The sequence below is a fragment of the Taudactylus pleione genome, unplaced genomic scaffold (genome assembly GCF_031769625.1).
Source record: "Taudactylus pleione unplaced genomic scaffold, aTauple2 ptg000173l, whole genome shotgun sequence".
NCBI classification, from domain to species: Eukaryota; Metazoa; Chordata; class Amphibia; order Anura; family Myobatrachidae; genus Taudactylus; species Taudactylus pleione.
Window position 1 is genome coordinate 6,567,368 of NW_028284575.1, and position 15,389 is coordinate 6,582,756.

Below are 15,389 nucleotides of genomic sequence, written 5' to 3' on the forward strand. Positions count from 1 at the left end.
AGCTATAACAAAGGTAAGTTCTTACCATATGTCTCATTTTTGGGGTTCATGGAGATTTGGAAAAATGAGCTCTAATTACTCCTACACAGAAAAAATAAAGCATGCAAAAAAACAAATACCTTTGCAGAGCACAAGACTTACAACCATACAGTAAACCATTTATTTTATTTGCCGCAAACGCATTTGCTATGAGACACCATTTAGTTTGTTAAACCTGCTCTAACACAGCCAAAAAAGTTGTTTTGGGTGCGCAAAATAAATAGATGTTAACACATGCGCTCACTAATATTCTGGGCCCGAGCAGTGTGGAAAGCACCAATCAGTGTTGGTGGAGTTTTTGCCTACAGCAAATCACAAGTGGTTCTCTAGTTCTGCTGACAGATGTTTCATCATCATGCATATCACCTGGCTTTCTCAGGCATCTGTCTATCGTCATCATTATCCATATCACCTGGCTTTCTCAGGCATCTGTCTATAGTCATCATTATCCACATCACCTGGCTTTCTCAGGCATCTGTCTATAGTCATCATTATCCATATCACCTGGCTTTCTCAAATGTCTATAGTCATCATTATCCATATCACCCGGCTTTCTCAGGTGTCTATCCATCTCTTTCCAGGTCTGCGTGTGTTCGCAAAAATTACATGAGCACACTCACTGTCCTTACTCTACATCAGAACAACACTGCCTGGTTCCACCCATCCAAGCCTTCTCAAGTCCCAAGCCTGCCACTATCTCCTCCCATGAGTCTGTGGAAGAGAAAGCACCTGCTGTGACCGGCCCTAAACGGGACTGCGTAGAGGTCTTGCTGCAGTTTAAGACTGAACTAAGGGATGAGATTGCCAACACTCCTGCTGAGCGCTAACCTAACATTTCAGCATGGACAAGTAAAAAACAAAATAGTGTTCGAGCTTTCTGCTTCCTCTGCTAGTTTAGACAGTTACGTTTGCTGCTGCCTAGATAGGAGGGATAGTGGCCTTCTGTCCCAGGTCACTCGTCCCTGTCCATGTCACTGATGACGTGCCAGACCACTCACCTGCTGCCCGGTGGTCATAACATATACTCGCCATTCACAGCTGCGGCTAATGCCGTCAGTGCCAGAAAAACGCACTCGCAGCCCCTGAATATCCCAGGGAAACAATATACCCGAGTATAAATGAAAAGCAATACAACTGTACCGTATGGAGAACAGAATACCTGTATTGTTAGCGGGACAATCAGTTCACAATTTTCTATTCTGGTCCTTTCAGCAGCTCCAGCTTGTTCCAAGAGCCCCTCTTCCACCCACCAAGGCACTAATAGACAAGTTCGGCAACCTCGGTCACACATTACATGCGACTTATTTACATCCCATCTAGAACAGGGTGGGGTGAAATATTCCCAAACTGCTCGAGTGCAAAAAAAAACAAAACACAATAATCCCTGAAAATGCAGCATTTGGAGGCAGTAACAAGAGTCAGCGCAGGGGTGCAACAAAAGCTGCCCAATGTTTTTATTTACGCAGATTAAGGACACATTTGTTAAACTTAGTTAAATCCTATAAATGTACAGAAAGTTTCGTGGCACTGTATAATCTTCCTTTGCATAGTATCAATAAAATTATACGTCTTTTCGGAACACACTGCGAATACAGCAGCCAACCCGGCCTAGAGTTCAGTCATCAAATGCAATTCATGCAAACAGGCTTCATTAACCAAAGAGAAAATTGGCATAATGCACATTATAGGCAGATTACCCATTAACCAAAAAGTAAAATAACACTATTGTAATGTTACAATTACTGTACAGCATCCACAGGCAGCCGTAGCTACATCACAGTTACTTCAGTTCGGTCTAAAACAGAGTGAACTTGGTTTGAAACGATCACAGGCACAGCAAGCAGGTGATTTATACGAATGTTCAGGTGAGTGGGAGATCCAGGGCGCACGTGTGTGTGTGTGTGTGTGTGTGTGTGTGTGTGTGTGTACGTGTGTCTATTTGGTCAGGTGTCTGCAGCTTGTTCAGGGCAGGTAAGAAAAGCCACCCTGGTTTGGGCGTAGACTCAGAAATATCCAGCCCCAGTAGTTGGGGGTACTCAGGGAATGGGTTAAGACATCATACAGACTAATATTTGTAGGCAGTAAGAGAGAACGTAAAAACCATTTAATTTTAGCATAAGATTGACTAGTAATGCCAGGAACCTTGCTTAGCTACATGTTAGCGCTCTCCCCTATATCTCTCGTGTTCATTCTAGCACCCTGCACCTGTCACAATCCTCTTTCCTCCCTGGGGTGTCACTTTCTGCTCTGGTGCTTCTAGCACACACTGGCCTGTATCTAAGCAGTTTGTTGCATTACCTGAGTGTGCTAGAAGCACCAGAGCAAAGAGTGACACCCCAGGCAGGAAAGAGGAACTGCACAGGGTGTGACAGGTGCAGGGTGCTAGAATGAACACTACCTCCCTGCTCACTACGTGCAGGATGAGGCTGGCAGATGGCTCGGCTTAGCAGGCTGCCCATGATCCTGCAATATTTTACAGCTAATACCGATTCCACTCTGATTTGTTAATATTTACCAATATAATCATAATTTCTATTCTTAGCAAACCCCAAAACAAACCGACTGTCAGGCATCCAGTGACCCGTCTAATAACTATCAGGGACAAGAGCAATGGTGAAACCGTTATTTATCTGTAAAACCAAAGTTAGACAACACACAATGGACCGGAGTAGGTGGCCTTTATTAAGGTTATACCGCTGACAGCAGTGTCCTTGGCCTAGGTCTCGCACATTGGCATTCCTACGATTCATGGTCTTCAGAAGTAGAACCCCCTCATATTTTGCAAGTGTTACTACAGACAAATCCAAAGGACAACCGAAATTCCTAGAATGACAATTATAGTGGTAATACTGCAGAGGACACCTCAATAGTGGTTACAGATGTGCGGGATGTGGTCTGGACTGTCCATTACCACATATTACAACAAACTGCAGCCCCAGAGCTCCTGATAAGAAGTATAGAATGTACAGGCATTACCTCTCATGCTGCAGTTTATAATATCATATAACACAGACATGAAACAAGAACGACAGCGTAAGACCAGCATTTGCCGCCTGGTACATGTTCCCATAACCACATTTAATACAGTTTGTTGATGATGCAGGACAGGACTGGATTAAATTCACCTAGAAACATATAGGACGACAATCCATCATAGACGTAAAGGATCTGCCAACATCTCCATAAATCCCAGGTTAAGTCACTAACAAAATGCCCACAGATACATGATGACTGTAAGCTGTAGGCTGGCAGAGCTTAATTAGACATCAGCGTAGAATGATCAGTGCTAGTAACAAGTACAACTTGCAATTACGCAAACCAGTTCATTTAACTCCAATACCGATCAAGTCCCTGGAAGCACAATCGTGTCTGTAGACCACACACTAGGGAAGCTCAGAAAACTTCATGAACCCGGAAATGGTTCTCCAAAGAAGGTGTTTCATACGCAAAGTGCAAATGGCTATCCACCATCACGTTATATCGTTTTAGAAGCTCTACAAACTTCCTGTGCTCCTCACCAATCCAGGATCGCATGGCGTCGCTGACTTGGTAAGGGGTGACGTGAGTGTGGACTACAATCCCCGTGTGAGCAAACAGTTTTAATATATCCGGGCAGGTAATCCACGTGTTGCTGCCCCCGGAATGTCCCCCGTCCAGCCAATACATTGATTCTATGTTGCCTACAAAAGAAGCGATCTCTTTATCTTTTCTGGCCTCTTGCAATTCATGAAGCAGCTGATTTAATACGACACATCCTTTGCTGAAGCCGATCAGAGTAAGCGTCAGGGATCCCTTGGCGGATGGTGAGCCGAGGTAGGTTGCAGCGTGGTTGGTGTAGTGAGCAATATCTTCTCCTTCTGAATGGCAGCCATTTGCGGGATGCCCAGAGGAGTCATGGCCTATGCCGACACAATACTCATCACTCTGGGAGATCAGCATGTTCTGTGCCACGGTGAAAGCGTTTACAAGTAAGGAATGAAGCTGCCTGAAAGCTTCCAGACCAACACTGTGCTGTGGTGCCCCAAACATGTTGCTCTCCACGAAATTGTCGTAGCAACTGAACTTGTGCAGATGCATGCGGGACGGTTTTACCACCCAGATGTAACTGGAAGGGAAGCGCTGGGAAAGAATGGCGGCGATGTCTTCCAGGCTCCAATGTTTCCAGCGGAAATTCTCAGAGTGACTCGCCATGACATCACGATGATTCTGGAACCACAATAAGCCATAAACCAATTAATAAAAAGACAGACCATTTTATTATATGTAGTAAACATTTCATTTGCACCCCTTACATAGCAACATAGGGCCTGATTAGGATGTGTATCTAAACCTGATAGCTTACATACTATGTTTGGGGGTCTGCTCATGTGCAGAACGGGTCCTGTGTGATCGCTTGCAGTGCCCCGATGGACATGCTGCAGCGTTTGGTGGGTGGCAATCAGGACCACTATACAAAATAGGGGCGTGTCTACCCCATTTTGTAGGCGTGCCGAGCCCAGGGTCTGCATAGTCAGACTTTCTAGACCAGGCAGAGGGGTGCTGACAGCCTGGCTGAGTAAGCTTCAGCTTACACAGCCTGGCCGAGGGCAGAGACCGTCGGTCGCAATGGTGATCCAAAGCAGCGTCTATGGACGCTGCACTCTGATCGCAGATGCATGTAAGAGGCAATCTAATTCCTACAGACACCTCCTGCTGCATTTGCACTTTAGTTGGACGACACTGTACTGCTGCTTCCTTGTGACTGAAAAATACTGCCAACACCAGAATCGGGCCTATGATTTGTCCAATAGCAAGTCTGAACAGATTTACTCCCAACTCTACTTAAATAGGGACGAATACATACATTTGTTGAGAAGCTATTGTTCTCTGGTATCAGTCCTTTTCTGCAATATGTGGCTCCAGTGTCCATCAGTTATTGATAGTAAATGTGGTTTATACAGAAAGATCTCCCTCTACAAATGCAAGTTTATCTAAAATATATCAGTCGTGTTCAGTTCCTGAAACTCTTTTCCAAGTTACTAATAGTTAAATGTTAATTGTGAATTTGTATGTTAGGTGTAAGTGGTTCTTTAAAACCCAGACCCATTATCGTGTCTGTGATTTCCTGCACTAATATTTGTACCTGTAATATTTGATTTAATACCTTACACAATATTTGTAGGTGTCATCCGGTAAAATACTCCCCTATAGCCACAGAGAAGACCGCTGTTCTGTAGGCTGAATATATATTCATGACGCTGGAACCTATCGATTCACTAGGAATCTAATGACAAATACATTTCATTATTTCTGGGATACATTTTCCCAATTAAAATGGTGCAACTCAAGGTTGAGTAACAAGAGGTGCATTTACAAAGCTGCTATCTGCCAGTTTAAAGACACACGGTCAGATACAAGCATATATTGGGGTCAAATTAATTTAGAACGAGATACCATTGTAACGGCATGGCAATGCCGCCAACGACAAGCAACTCGCCCCCCTCGTGGCCCGATCTTGTGGATTTTTGTACATGGCCCTATGGGGCTGTAAACAAAAGTCTGAGTCCGGTGGTACCATACGTGCGTCATATAGATGCACTTATTCACTTATAATTGAAGTGACCCCATTGTATACACAATACTGAACTTAACCCATCAGTTTACAGAAGAGTTTCCCAAACTCTGGAGCTTATTCAGACCCGGTCGTTAGCTCTACGAGCTCGCGACCTGGTCGATGTTGCTCCAGTGCGCATGCGCGAGACCCGGGTAACGACGGGTGAGCCGTCGTTAGGGGTCTTGTTGCAGACGGGGCGAGCTGTCGATGTTGAGTGACAGCTCGCCCCGTTTGCTGGGCAGGCCGGTGGCGTGCCCGGCCAAACGGAGGCGTTCCTATCGGAACGCATGCCGTTTGGGGGCGGCCCCACTGACATCATCAGTGATGTCAGTGGGGAGCTTCCTGCTCAAACAGAGCAGGAAGCTCCCTGGGGCTTAAGGTTGATGAGACCCTACCTTAGGGTCTCGTCGTAAGCCCCGATGGTCTTGACCGTCGCGACCATCACCCTTAGCGGTCGTTAGAGCTGTGGGTGTTAACCCACAGCCTAACGACCGACATGGAGGCGGCCGGTCAGGATGCAAGCTGCCGCCCTGTTTCAGAACGACCGCTTGCATCCTACAACCGCCTCTGAATGAGGCCCTCTGTCCTCTAAAGCTGGCCACACACTAGACCAACTTACATCCAACCAGCCAACTTGTTGATTGGTTGGAATGAAAATCTGGTAAGGAATGAAAGCAAATGACAATCAGCAATTTGCTCCCAAACATCGGAAAATGAACAAAAACTGTTTGAACAAATTGTTTAGATAAAAAAATTTAACAAATTTGTCTGAAGATCATTTTCATCTGTTTTCTGGCATTTAGGAGCAAATTGCTGATCATCAGTTACTCCCATACATTACCAGATTTTCATTCCAACCAATCAACAAGTTGGCTGGTTGGATGTAAGTTGGTCTAGTGTGTGGCCAGCTTAACAGTTCAGGTTTTAAAGATATCCATGAGGTGACTTAATTCGTGCCTCAGCCAACACCACCTGTGCTCAACTATGGAAATACTTAAAACCTGAACTGCTACGTGCCTTGAAGAGAGTTTGGGAACCACTGGTTTACAGTCAGGACGCACGTGTCACCCCTGCATAATGCACAGCATCCAGTCTGTCATTACTAGTTATGTTCTGGGTACACTAGAGGGAAATGAATGGCCCTTTATCAGGTGCAGCTGCCACAGGTGGGTCCATTATCTGCTGATTTCCACCTATTGGGCCTCCCTCTGAGTCGCACGCAGTTCCAAGTGCGGCCACATCCAGCAATATTTAGCAGGCTGCGCAGGAGCCGCAGGGAACACACGGGTATCGAGGAGTCTGCAAACGATGCAGAGTCAGACATCTCTGCTGTTTCTTTCAGTCTGTGAAATGGGTGTTTCTGGGTGTCAGCTGGGCGCACGCACAGAGAAAGGTCTCGTGTGCCATGGGAGCCCTGAAACCTTCCCTCAACCCCCAGCAGGGATGATCATCAATGGTTCAGACCAGCCTTAGCTCCCCTCTGATGGTTTCCTGCCATCGATAGAAAGCACCATGGGTGGCGAACCCATCACTAGGGCATGTAGCCAAAGCCACATCCTATACTGAGGCCCACGTATGCTGAAGGGAATCCCCATTTCAGCCAGATCTCTTACACCCAGCACAGGTAGATGTAAGGAGGCTATTAGCAGTTACTTATATAGCACCAGCATATTCCATTGCACTGAACAATTGAAAATAAAAAACATACTGGGTAAGAACAGACAAAAAGAGGTATGAGGACCCGGCCCGCTGGCTTACACTCTATAGAGTGATGACACCAGCACTGGCGGACGCTGGGCGATCGCAGAGACCAGCAGCATTCCATTCACAGCCCATGTGCGACTCAGAACCTGTCAGTTACCCAGGCTGATGCCAGTTACCCAGGCTGATGCCAGTTACCCAGGCTGATGCAGCCAGGCTAATGCTAGTTACCGGCTCCACGCGCTAGTTACCCAGGCTAATGCCAGAGTTACCCAGGCTGATGCCAGCCAAGCACCCAGGCTAATGCCAGTCAATTAGCCAGGCTGATGTCAGTTACCCAGGCTAATGCCAGCCAGGCACCCACCACCACCATGACGCCCAGAGCTCGCACTCGCCTGCACGTCTCCCGGGAAGTAGACCACGTGGTGCAGCCGCTGCCCTCTCCCCCGCGGCGGGCACAGCAACACGTCGTTGCATCTGCTGGGCTCAGCCCCGGCCACCGCCGGCAGCCGGAGCAGCGGGACGGGCTCCAGGGCAGCGCTCACTCCCGCACACACGCTCATCACCCCGGCCACGGCCTGGAGCAGCAGACGGCGAGCGGTGCGCAAGGCTGGGAGTAAGGTGCGCATCCAGCTGCGGTAAGTAAGTAACCAGCAGAACAGGTCAGGTGGAGCGCAGTCAGCGTGTGACGTCATCACGCCAGAGCCACACACCCCGGTCACCATGGTAACGGCAACTCCGGATGGCTTTGAAATCTGGACGCATTGGTGGGTGACGTTACGCTCGGGGCGGGGAGAGCGATGTGCCGGCGCTCAGCTATTGGCTCCACGCACTGATGTTCCTCCCCCCTCTTCTCTGCTCCTAGCCCAGTATCCGCTGTTTGTGTAGTCATGGTAACCGGAGCCAGCGTCTGTGCTGCTAGGCGACGCGGGGCCGGCAGCCAGGGACCCGCAGGTTGGAGCCAGCAGCCATGGCCGGCAAGAAGAAAGACCTGACCTTCCAGGTGAGACCCCCAAAGTCAGACACACTGCTCCCATGGGGGTTATCCTAGGGGACAGCATTACACCACTGCTAATACATCAGCAATTATCGCGAATGTTACTTACTGACAGCTCTAACTCTCACTCTCTCTCTCTCTCTCTCTCTCTCTCTCTCTCTCTCATCTCTCCCTCTCTCTCTCTCTCATCTCTCTCTCTCTCTCTCTCTCTCTCTCTCTCTCTCATCTCTCCCTCCTCTCTCATCTCTCCCTCCCTCTCTCTCTCATCTCTCTCTCTCTCTCTCTCTCTCTCTCTCTCTCTCTCTCTCTCTCCCTCCTCTCTCTCTCATCTCTCTCTCTCTCTCTATCATCTCTCCCTCCCTCTCTCTCTCATCTCTCCCTCCCTCCCTCATCCCTCTCATCTCTCTCTCTCTCTATCATCTCTCCCTCCCTCTCTCTCTCATCTTCTCTCATCTCTCCCTCTCTCTCTCATCTCTCCCTCCCTCTCTCTCTCATCTCTCTCTCCTCCCTCTCTCTCTCTCTCTCTCTCTCTCGTCTCTCTCTCTCTCTCTCTCTCTCTCTCTCTCTCTCTCTCATCTCTCTCTAATCTCTCCCTCTCTCATCTCTCTCTCTCTCATCTCTCCCTCTCTCATCTCTCCCTCCCTCTCTCTCTCATCTCTCCCTCCCTCTCTCTCTCATCTCTCTCTCCCTCCCTCCCTCTCTCTCTCTCTCTCTCTCTCTCTCTCTCTCTCATCTCTCTCTAATCTCTCCCTCTCTCATCTCTCTCTCTCTCATCTCTCCCTCTCTCATCTCTCCCTCCCTCTCTCTCTCATCTCTCCCTCCCTCCCTCTCTCTCTCCCTCCCTCCCTCATCCCTCTCATCTCTCTCTCTCTCTCTCTCTCTCTCTCTCTCTCTCTCTCTATCATCTCTCCCTCCCTCTCTCTCTCATCTTTCTCTCATCTCTCCCTCTCTCTCTCATCTCTCCCTCCCTCTCTCTCTCATCTCTCTCTCCCTCCCTCTCTCTCTCTCTCTCTCATCTCTCTCTAATCTCTCCCTCTCTCATCTCTCTCTCTCTCATCTCTCCCTCGCTCATCTCTCTCTCTCTCTCATCTCTCTCTCCCTCCCTCTCTCTCTCTCTCTCTCTCTCTCATCTCTCCCTCTCTCTCTCTTCCATCTCTCCCTCCCTCTCTGTCTCATCTCTCATCTCTCTCTCTCTCTCTCATCTCTCCCTCTCTCTCTCTCCCATCTCTCTCTCTCTCTCTCTCCCATCTCTCCCTCCCTCTCTCTCTCTCTCATCTCTCTCTCATCTCTCCCTCTCTCTCTCTCCCATCTCTCCCTCCCTCTCTTTCTCATCTCTCTCTCTGGACCTCATCCAGAGTCGGTCGTAAGTGGCCGCTCAGTCGTACGTATCCGATGTTTCCAAACCATACATGCGTACGGTTAGTTGTGCGCATGTGCGTACGAGACCTTGGGCACGATTCTATTCTATGCGATGTGAATAGCGCCGGGAGTGAGCTCCCGGAGCTATTCAATACACCACGCTGCCAAGTCTGACTAGGATTTCTTCTCGCATCTCCCTGGGGATGAGAGCAGAAATCCGACAACAGTCCCGGCGCGAGGCTGTTTTCTGCCTTTAGCGCCGGGGAAAACAGCATCGCGCGGGAAGATAGGTCGGGGAATGCCCGTTATCGCGCCTTAAACAGGGTGTTTAGTCTTAACACTATGGCCCCTCACTATTCCGTTGGTGATGTATTTAGAATATTGGAATCCACATTCCTAAACACACCATACAAAGGGATCCCTCCCAGTGTTTGTGAAATAGGATTATTACCCATTTATAGATATACCCTTATACAATGACATTTTTCTTATGAATAAATTAATGGAGTATTTATGACTGCCTAATTGGTACAAATGTCTTAAGCAATACTACTGTCAAGTGAATTTTGACCTGTATTATTTGCACTATTTAGAATCCACAACACACACCGTACAGAAGGATCATTGCCGATGTTTGTGAAATGAAATGACCAATTTATAAATAAACCCTTATATAATGGCATTTTGCTGATCACTAAATTAATGGAGTATCTATGTCTGCATAATTTGTGCAAATGTCTTAAGCATCGCCATTGGCCAGATTAATTCCGAAATTTGTTTTTAATATTTAAATCTGTCTCAGAGGTATAAAAATATATTGCTTTTGCAATGGTTGGACTGTAGCAGTATCGAGTACAGCCATCCCACCATTGCAAAGATTGCATTTACAAAAAGAGAAGACACAAGACAGGAGTACAGCTGATAAATATTTTATTTTCACAATTTCTATATGTTTTTTTCCAATACACACTTTCTGTCATTTTATAATAAATACAGGTTGAGTCTCCCATATCCAAATATTCCGAAATACGTAATATTCCGAAATACGGAATAATTTTCGCATGACTGAGATAATAAAACCTTTGATTTTTGATGGTTCAATGTACACAAACTTTGTCTAAGGCACAAATTATTAAAAATATGGTATAAAATAACCTTCAGGCTGTGTGTATAGGGTGGAAATTAAACATAAATTTATTTCATGTATGTACACAAACTTTGCTTGAGCCACAAAATTATTGAAAATATTGTAGAAAATGACCTGCAGGCTGTGTGTATAAGGTGTATATAACATAAATGCATTCTGTGTGTATATTGGGGTCCCATTCCCAAGATATTTCATTATGATATGCAATTATTCCAAAATACGGAATATTCCGTTATCCAAAATACCCCTGGTCCCAAGCATTTTGGATATGGGAGACTCAACCTGTATTTCACTGTTTGTTCTTATACATGAACAAAATATTTTATTGTTACCAGTTTTTTAAATAAAAGTTACATTATCTTCATTTGCAACATTTACAGACACTTTCTCTTTGCATTTTGGTTGTAACATTGTGTATGACCATGCACATAATAATCTAAACTTTGTTTTGTTTCTCTTATCAGATTGCAGTGACTAACCAAGAACATTGGGAGGAGGTTCTGTCTTCCAAAGGACTCATATGTATGAAAGCTACGTTTTTCTTCCAAATTGCAATCATTAATTAGTTAATTTAGCTCTCTATGGCCCGTATTCAATTCGAAGTGAAAAGCCGAGATCCGCCAGAAAGTATCGCTGATTGCGACTTTTCGGCAGGCGGAAAATGATCTCCGTATTCAACTGCAAACACTTTTCGCGTACGCGAAAACGCAATGCAATGTAATAAGCGAAAATATTTGCCTCTGAATAGGTGGAGAAAAATTGCTATTTTGGGGTGCAAAGGTGGGGAAACCACTCAGCGCCCATGGGACAGCCCCCCAAAGGATAACTGCGTCAAAAAACCTACAAAAAAGTGAGGAACACCCCAAAAAGCCACTTTGAAAAAGGGGGCGAAAAAGTGCAAAGTGGGGGTACAAACCTAAAAAGTAGCAAGTTGACTTTTGGGGGTTCTGCAAGTATGGGGGAGGTGTTTTTGTTATTGCGGGTGTTTGCTGAAGGTGCGTTGTTGACATTTCTTATAACTTAATTTTAGCAACTTTTAAATATGCGTGCACCCATTTCCAAGTACCCAAAATGTGTCAGAAATACTTATTTTCTCCTAAAAATACTACTTTATGCCATTCTTCACCACTTGTGCAAAGACGCTAATTAGAGGCAATTGTGCGAGCTTAAGTACCCCAAACTGTTTCATTAGGACTAATCGGGCACTACTACATTGATCCCCAATGTTTCTGCATCTTTTTTGGGGGTGTCAGGCTGATTTCCCCGATTCAGACACCACTTTTCGCCTGTTCTGACTTCGCATGTCTCCGTTTTCGCGTCTTTTGGAATTGAATAGGGCGAATCGCGGGTACGCGTGTGATAAGTTTCCGCGGTTAAAATACGCGATGTAGGCGAAAACTCTGGCATGCAAAACTTTATTGCGTACGCAAAACTAATTGAATACGGATCTATGTCTTTACTTTATCTCTAGAACCTGTAGCAGTATCCAAAAGCCTCATTAATAATACAGTATATGACTACTGCAATGTACTATCATTATCTGGGCCTTGTCATTGTGCCTTAGAGTAACCCTTGGGTAATCCCTTGTACACTGTAATGTCATCAATGTGTTTTGTGCCTTAAATGTAAATACTGTCATTTATTTATTATCTATGTGTATGTGTCACCCACAGCTATGCGAGCGGCCAGGAGGCCGCTCCATGAAAAAAAAAAAAAACGCCCTGATTCAGAGCGAGCGCTCTGTCAGAGCGTCCGGCTCTGAATCAGGCCCAGAGGCCAGTGTCTTGAGAACCATTATCAGTTATGGCAGCTTAGAACAAACCTGGTATAAATTAATTATATATACCAATGCATAGTGTTGGCCACATTAACTAAGATGTTGCAGCCAATATCTAGCATATGGTATTGTGGGCCTGATTCAGAGCCGGACAATCTGAACGAGCGCCCGCTCTGAATCAGGGCTTTTTTTTTTTTTTTTGGTTGCGACCCACAGCTTATGCGAGCGGCCATGATGATGGTCGCGATGGTCAAGTTATATTGCGGCTTCCCAGGGAAGGTTAGGGTTAGGCTAGGGGAAGGGGGGGGTTAGGGTTAGGCACTAGGGAGGGGGGTTAGGGTTAGGCACCCCCTGGGAGGGTTAGGTTTAGGGAGCGGGGAGGGGGGGTTAGGGTTAGGCACTAAGGGGGGAGGTTAGGGTTAGGCACTAAGCGGGGAGGTTAGGGTAGCGTTAACTGAAATTACACGATCACCTGGACAAATAAATGATTCTTAATTAGTTTAAGGTTTTATGTCTGTGGAGTTTGTTATTGGGTGACATAGTCTGTAACATCACAACTCGCTAATGTTTGCTTCCCTGGCTCTTTCTCTAGTGGTGGACGTCTATCAGGCCTGGTGTGGTCCATGTAAAACAGTGGTCAGCTTGTTCCGAAAAATTAAAAATGAACTAGGCGATGACCTGCTGCAGTTTGCTGTGGTAAGAATCCCAATAAAGCATAAAATAATATGAAATATGAAATAATTTAAGCATATTAAATCAATTGCAAGATAGCTTGGCGGTGTTCATAGATGAATAACATATTGCTGTTAGACATTCACAGTATAGCTACCTCTTCCTAGCATAGATTAGAAATTCAATTCTAAAATCTGTTTACCAGTCAGCTTTTAACTGTCATTTTATAGACTACGCCAGAAAAATGTATTTATTACCAGTTATTTATATAGCGCTCACTTATTCCGCTGCACCTTACAGAGAATATTTGTCCATTAACAACAGTCCCTGCTCCAGTGGAGCTTACAATCTACGGGCCTGATTCAGACCTGCTCGCGAGTGCATAGCGCTCGCAAGCGAGTCGATGGTCGGGCAGAGCGCACGTGCGGCGTGCGCAAGTCCCGGAGCGAGTGAGAACTTCACTCGCTCGGGGCTCGCAGCAAAACGGTGCGGCTGTCGATGTTGATCGACAGCTCGTTTTGTAGGCGGGTCGGAGGGGAGGCTGCACAAACGGAGGCGTTCCCGAAGGAACACATGCCGTTTGTGGGCGGCCCTACTGACATCACACGTGATGTCAGTAGTGAACTTCCTGCTCTATCAGAGCAGGAAGTTCACTGGGGCTTGCAGTGGACGAGACCCTACCACAAGGGTCTCGTCGCAAGCACGATGTCGCGATAATCGCGACCATCGCCTGGAGGCGGATTTTTTTTTTTAAAAGATCCACCCTGATTCAGAGCGAGCTCTCGTAAATAGCGAGCGCCTCTGAATCAGGACCTATGTTCCCAACCACATGTACATGCACATACTTACACACTAGGGTTAATGTTTGTTGGGAGCCATTTAACCTACCAGTATATTTTTGGAGTGTGGGAGGAAACCAGAGTACCCGGAAGGAAACCCACGCAAGCACAGGGAGAATATACAAACTCCACACAGTTAGGCATCGGTGTCAGACTAACTGGTGGGGAGTTTGACTGGGGCGGTACACCTGTAAAACCGTAACGCAGGTGTCGTAAGGCGAGCTCAGGGAGGACAGAAACCTCCCGTGGAGCAGAAGGGCAAAGAGGGTGAGAGGCGGGGTGGTGTGTGCGAATGTGAGCGCTCCTCCCCCCACATTACAGAGGGAGGGAGGGGCCTCCATCCCCGGCCCAGGGCACAGAATTCTCTTCTGTCTCCCTGCCCTGGCTGCTGCATTTGTTATGTGGGCAGGGGGGCGGGGCTACAGGACCCGGGCCCCTGCCAGGCACCTCCAACAGGCCTGGGCCGGGTAAGAGTACCCACTTTCCCACTCTCTCGGCAGCCCTTAGGGTACATACGGCCCTGAGGGTACATGAGGGTACATACGGGTCGATCTACCCATTGTAGGTTGCCACGTGCTGTGCCCTTCCTCCCCATCATATTTACCTTTTCATATTCTCTCTAAATATACTTCTTGCTTGGCCTTTATTTAGATATTTCTAGACACAAAAAGGAGACATAGAGAATATCTTTATTTCAAGTATCATATTTATGAATATTGTCATTATAATACCTTGGTATACCTGCACTGAAATTTTCATCTGGTGTAACCTTTGCCTTTGAGTCTAGCCCGTGCTAACAACAAAATTTTATTTTTTTCAAATTTGGCTTCTTCAGAAAGTGACACAACGTGGAAACCCATGCCATAAAGGCAGTAGCATGTAAGAGTCATTTTTGTTATGGCAAAAGTGGGCTACAATTTTTTGTAATTATTTGGCCACTGCTATGATGTGGTCTATGAATGATATGAACGAGTAACATGGTCACTGCTGTCTGTGCATGTAAACATGTAGAGTAGTAAGGCTGGCACTATCTGTAATATAAAGATCAAACATTTGTTCCCTAAGTTTAATTACTCTGGGCCTGATTCAGAGCCGCTTGCAAAAAGCGAGCGCTTGCTCTGAATCAGGGCGGCCGCTTTTTTAAAAAAACCGGCCTCCTGGCGCTCGCATAGCTGTGGGTGACCACCCACAGCTTTTGCGAGCGGCCAGGTGATGGTCGTGACCATCGGGCTTGCGACGAGACCCTTGTGGTAGGGTCTCGTTCC

At 46.6% G+C, this 15,389-nt stretch overlaps 2 protein-coding genes across 2 annotated transcripts in view; one reads left to right on the plus strand and one right to left on the minus strand.

Moving 5' to 3' along the window:
* Positions 1-274: 274 nt before the first annotated feature.
* On the minus strand, positions 275-8,072 carry CUNH2orf69 (chromosome unknown C2orf69 homolog). Its single transcript, XM_088475532.1, has 2 exons — positions 7,729-8,072; positions 275-4,245 (listed from the first exon to the last, which is right to left on the minus strand). The coding sequence occupies exons 1-2, from the start codon at positions 8,056-8,058 to the stop codon at positions 3,433-3,435; spliced, it is 1,143 nt and encodes a 380-aa protein (XP_088331658.1). The 5' UTR covers positions 8,059-8,072; the 3' UTR covers positions 275-3,432.
* Positions 8,073-8,242: 170 nt separating this feature from the next.
* NME9 (NME/NM23 family member 9) overlaps positions 8,243-15,389 on the plus strand; it is a 28,820-nt gene continuing 21,673 nt past the window's right edge. Inside the window, exons 1-3 of the mRNA XM_088475561.1 lie at positions 8,243-8,336; positions 11,301-11,358; positions 13,206-13,309. Of these exons, the coding sequence (XP_088331687.1) occupies positions 8,304-8,336; positions 11,301-11,358; positions 13,206-13,309 (195 nt within the window). The 5' untranslated portion in view covers positions 8,243-8,303. The remainder of the gene's footprint in view (positions 8,337-11,300; positions 11,359-13,205; positions 13,310-15,389) is intronic.

What these genes read in the sequence shown, in the direction of transcription:
- CUNH2orf69 (XM_088475532.1), bottom strand. Translation starts at nt 8,058, where the DNA reads ATGGTGACCGGGGTGTGTGGCTCTGGCGTGATGACGTCACACGCTGAC. An exon ending in ACTTCCCGGGAGACGTGCAG is followed by an intron (nt 4,246 to 7,728) that starts GCGAGTGCGAGC and finishes TTGTGGTTCCAG; the next exon opens with AATCATCGTGATGTCATGGC.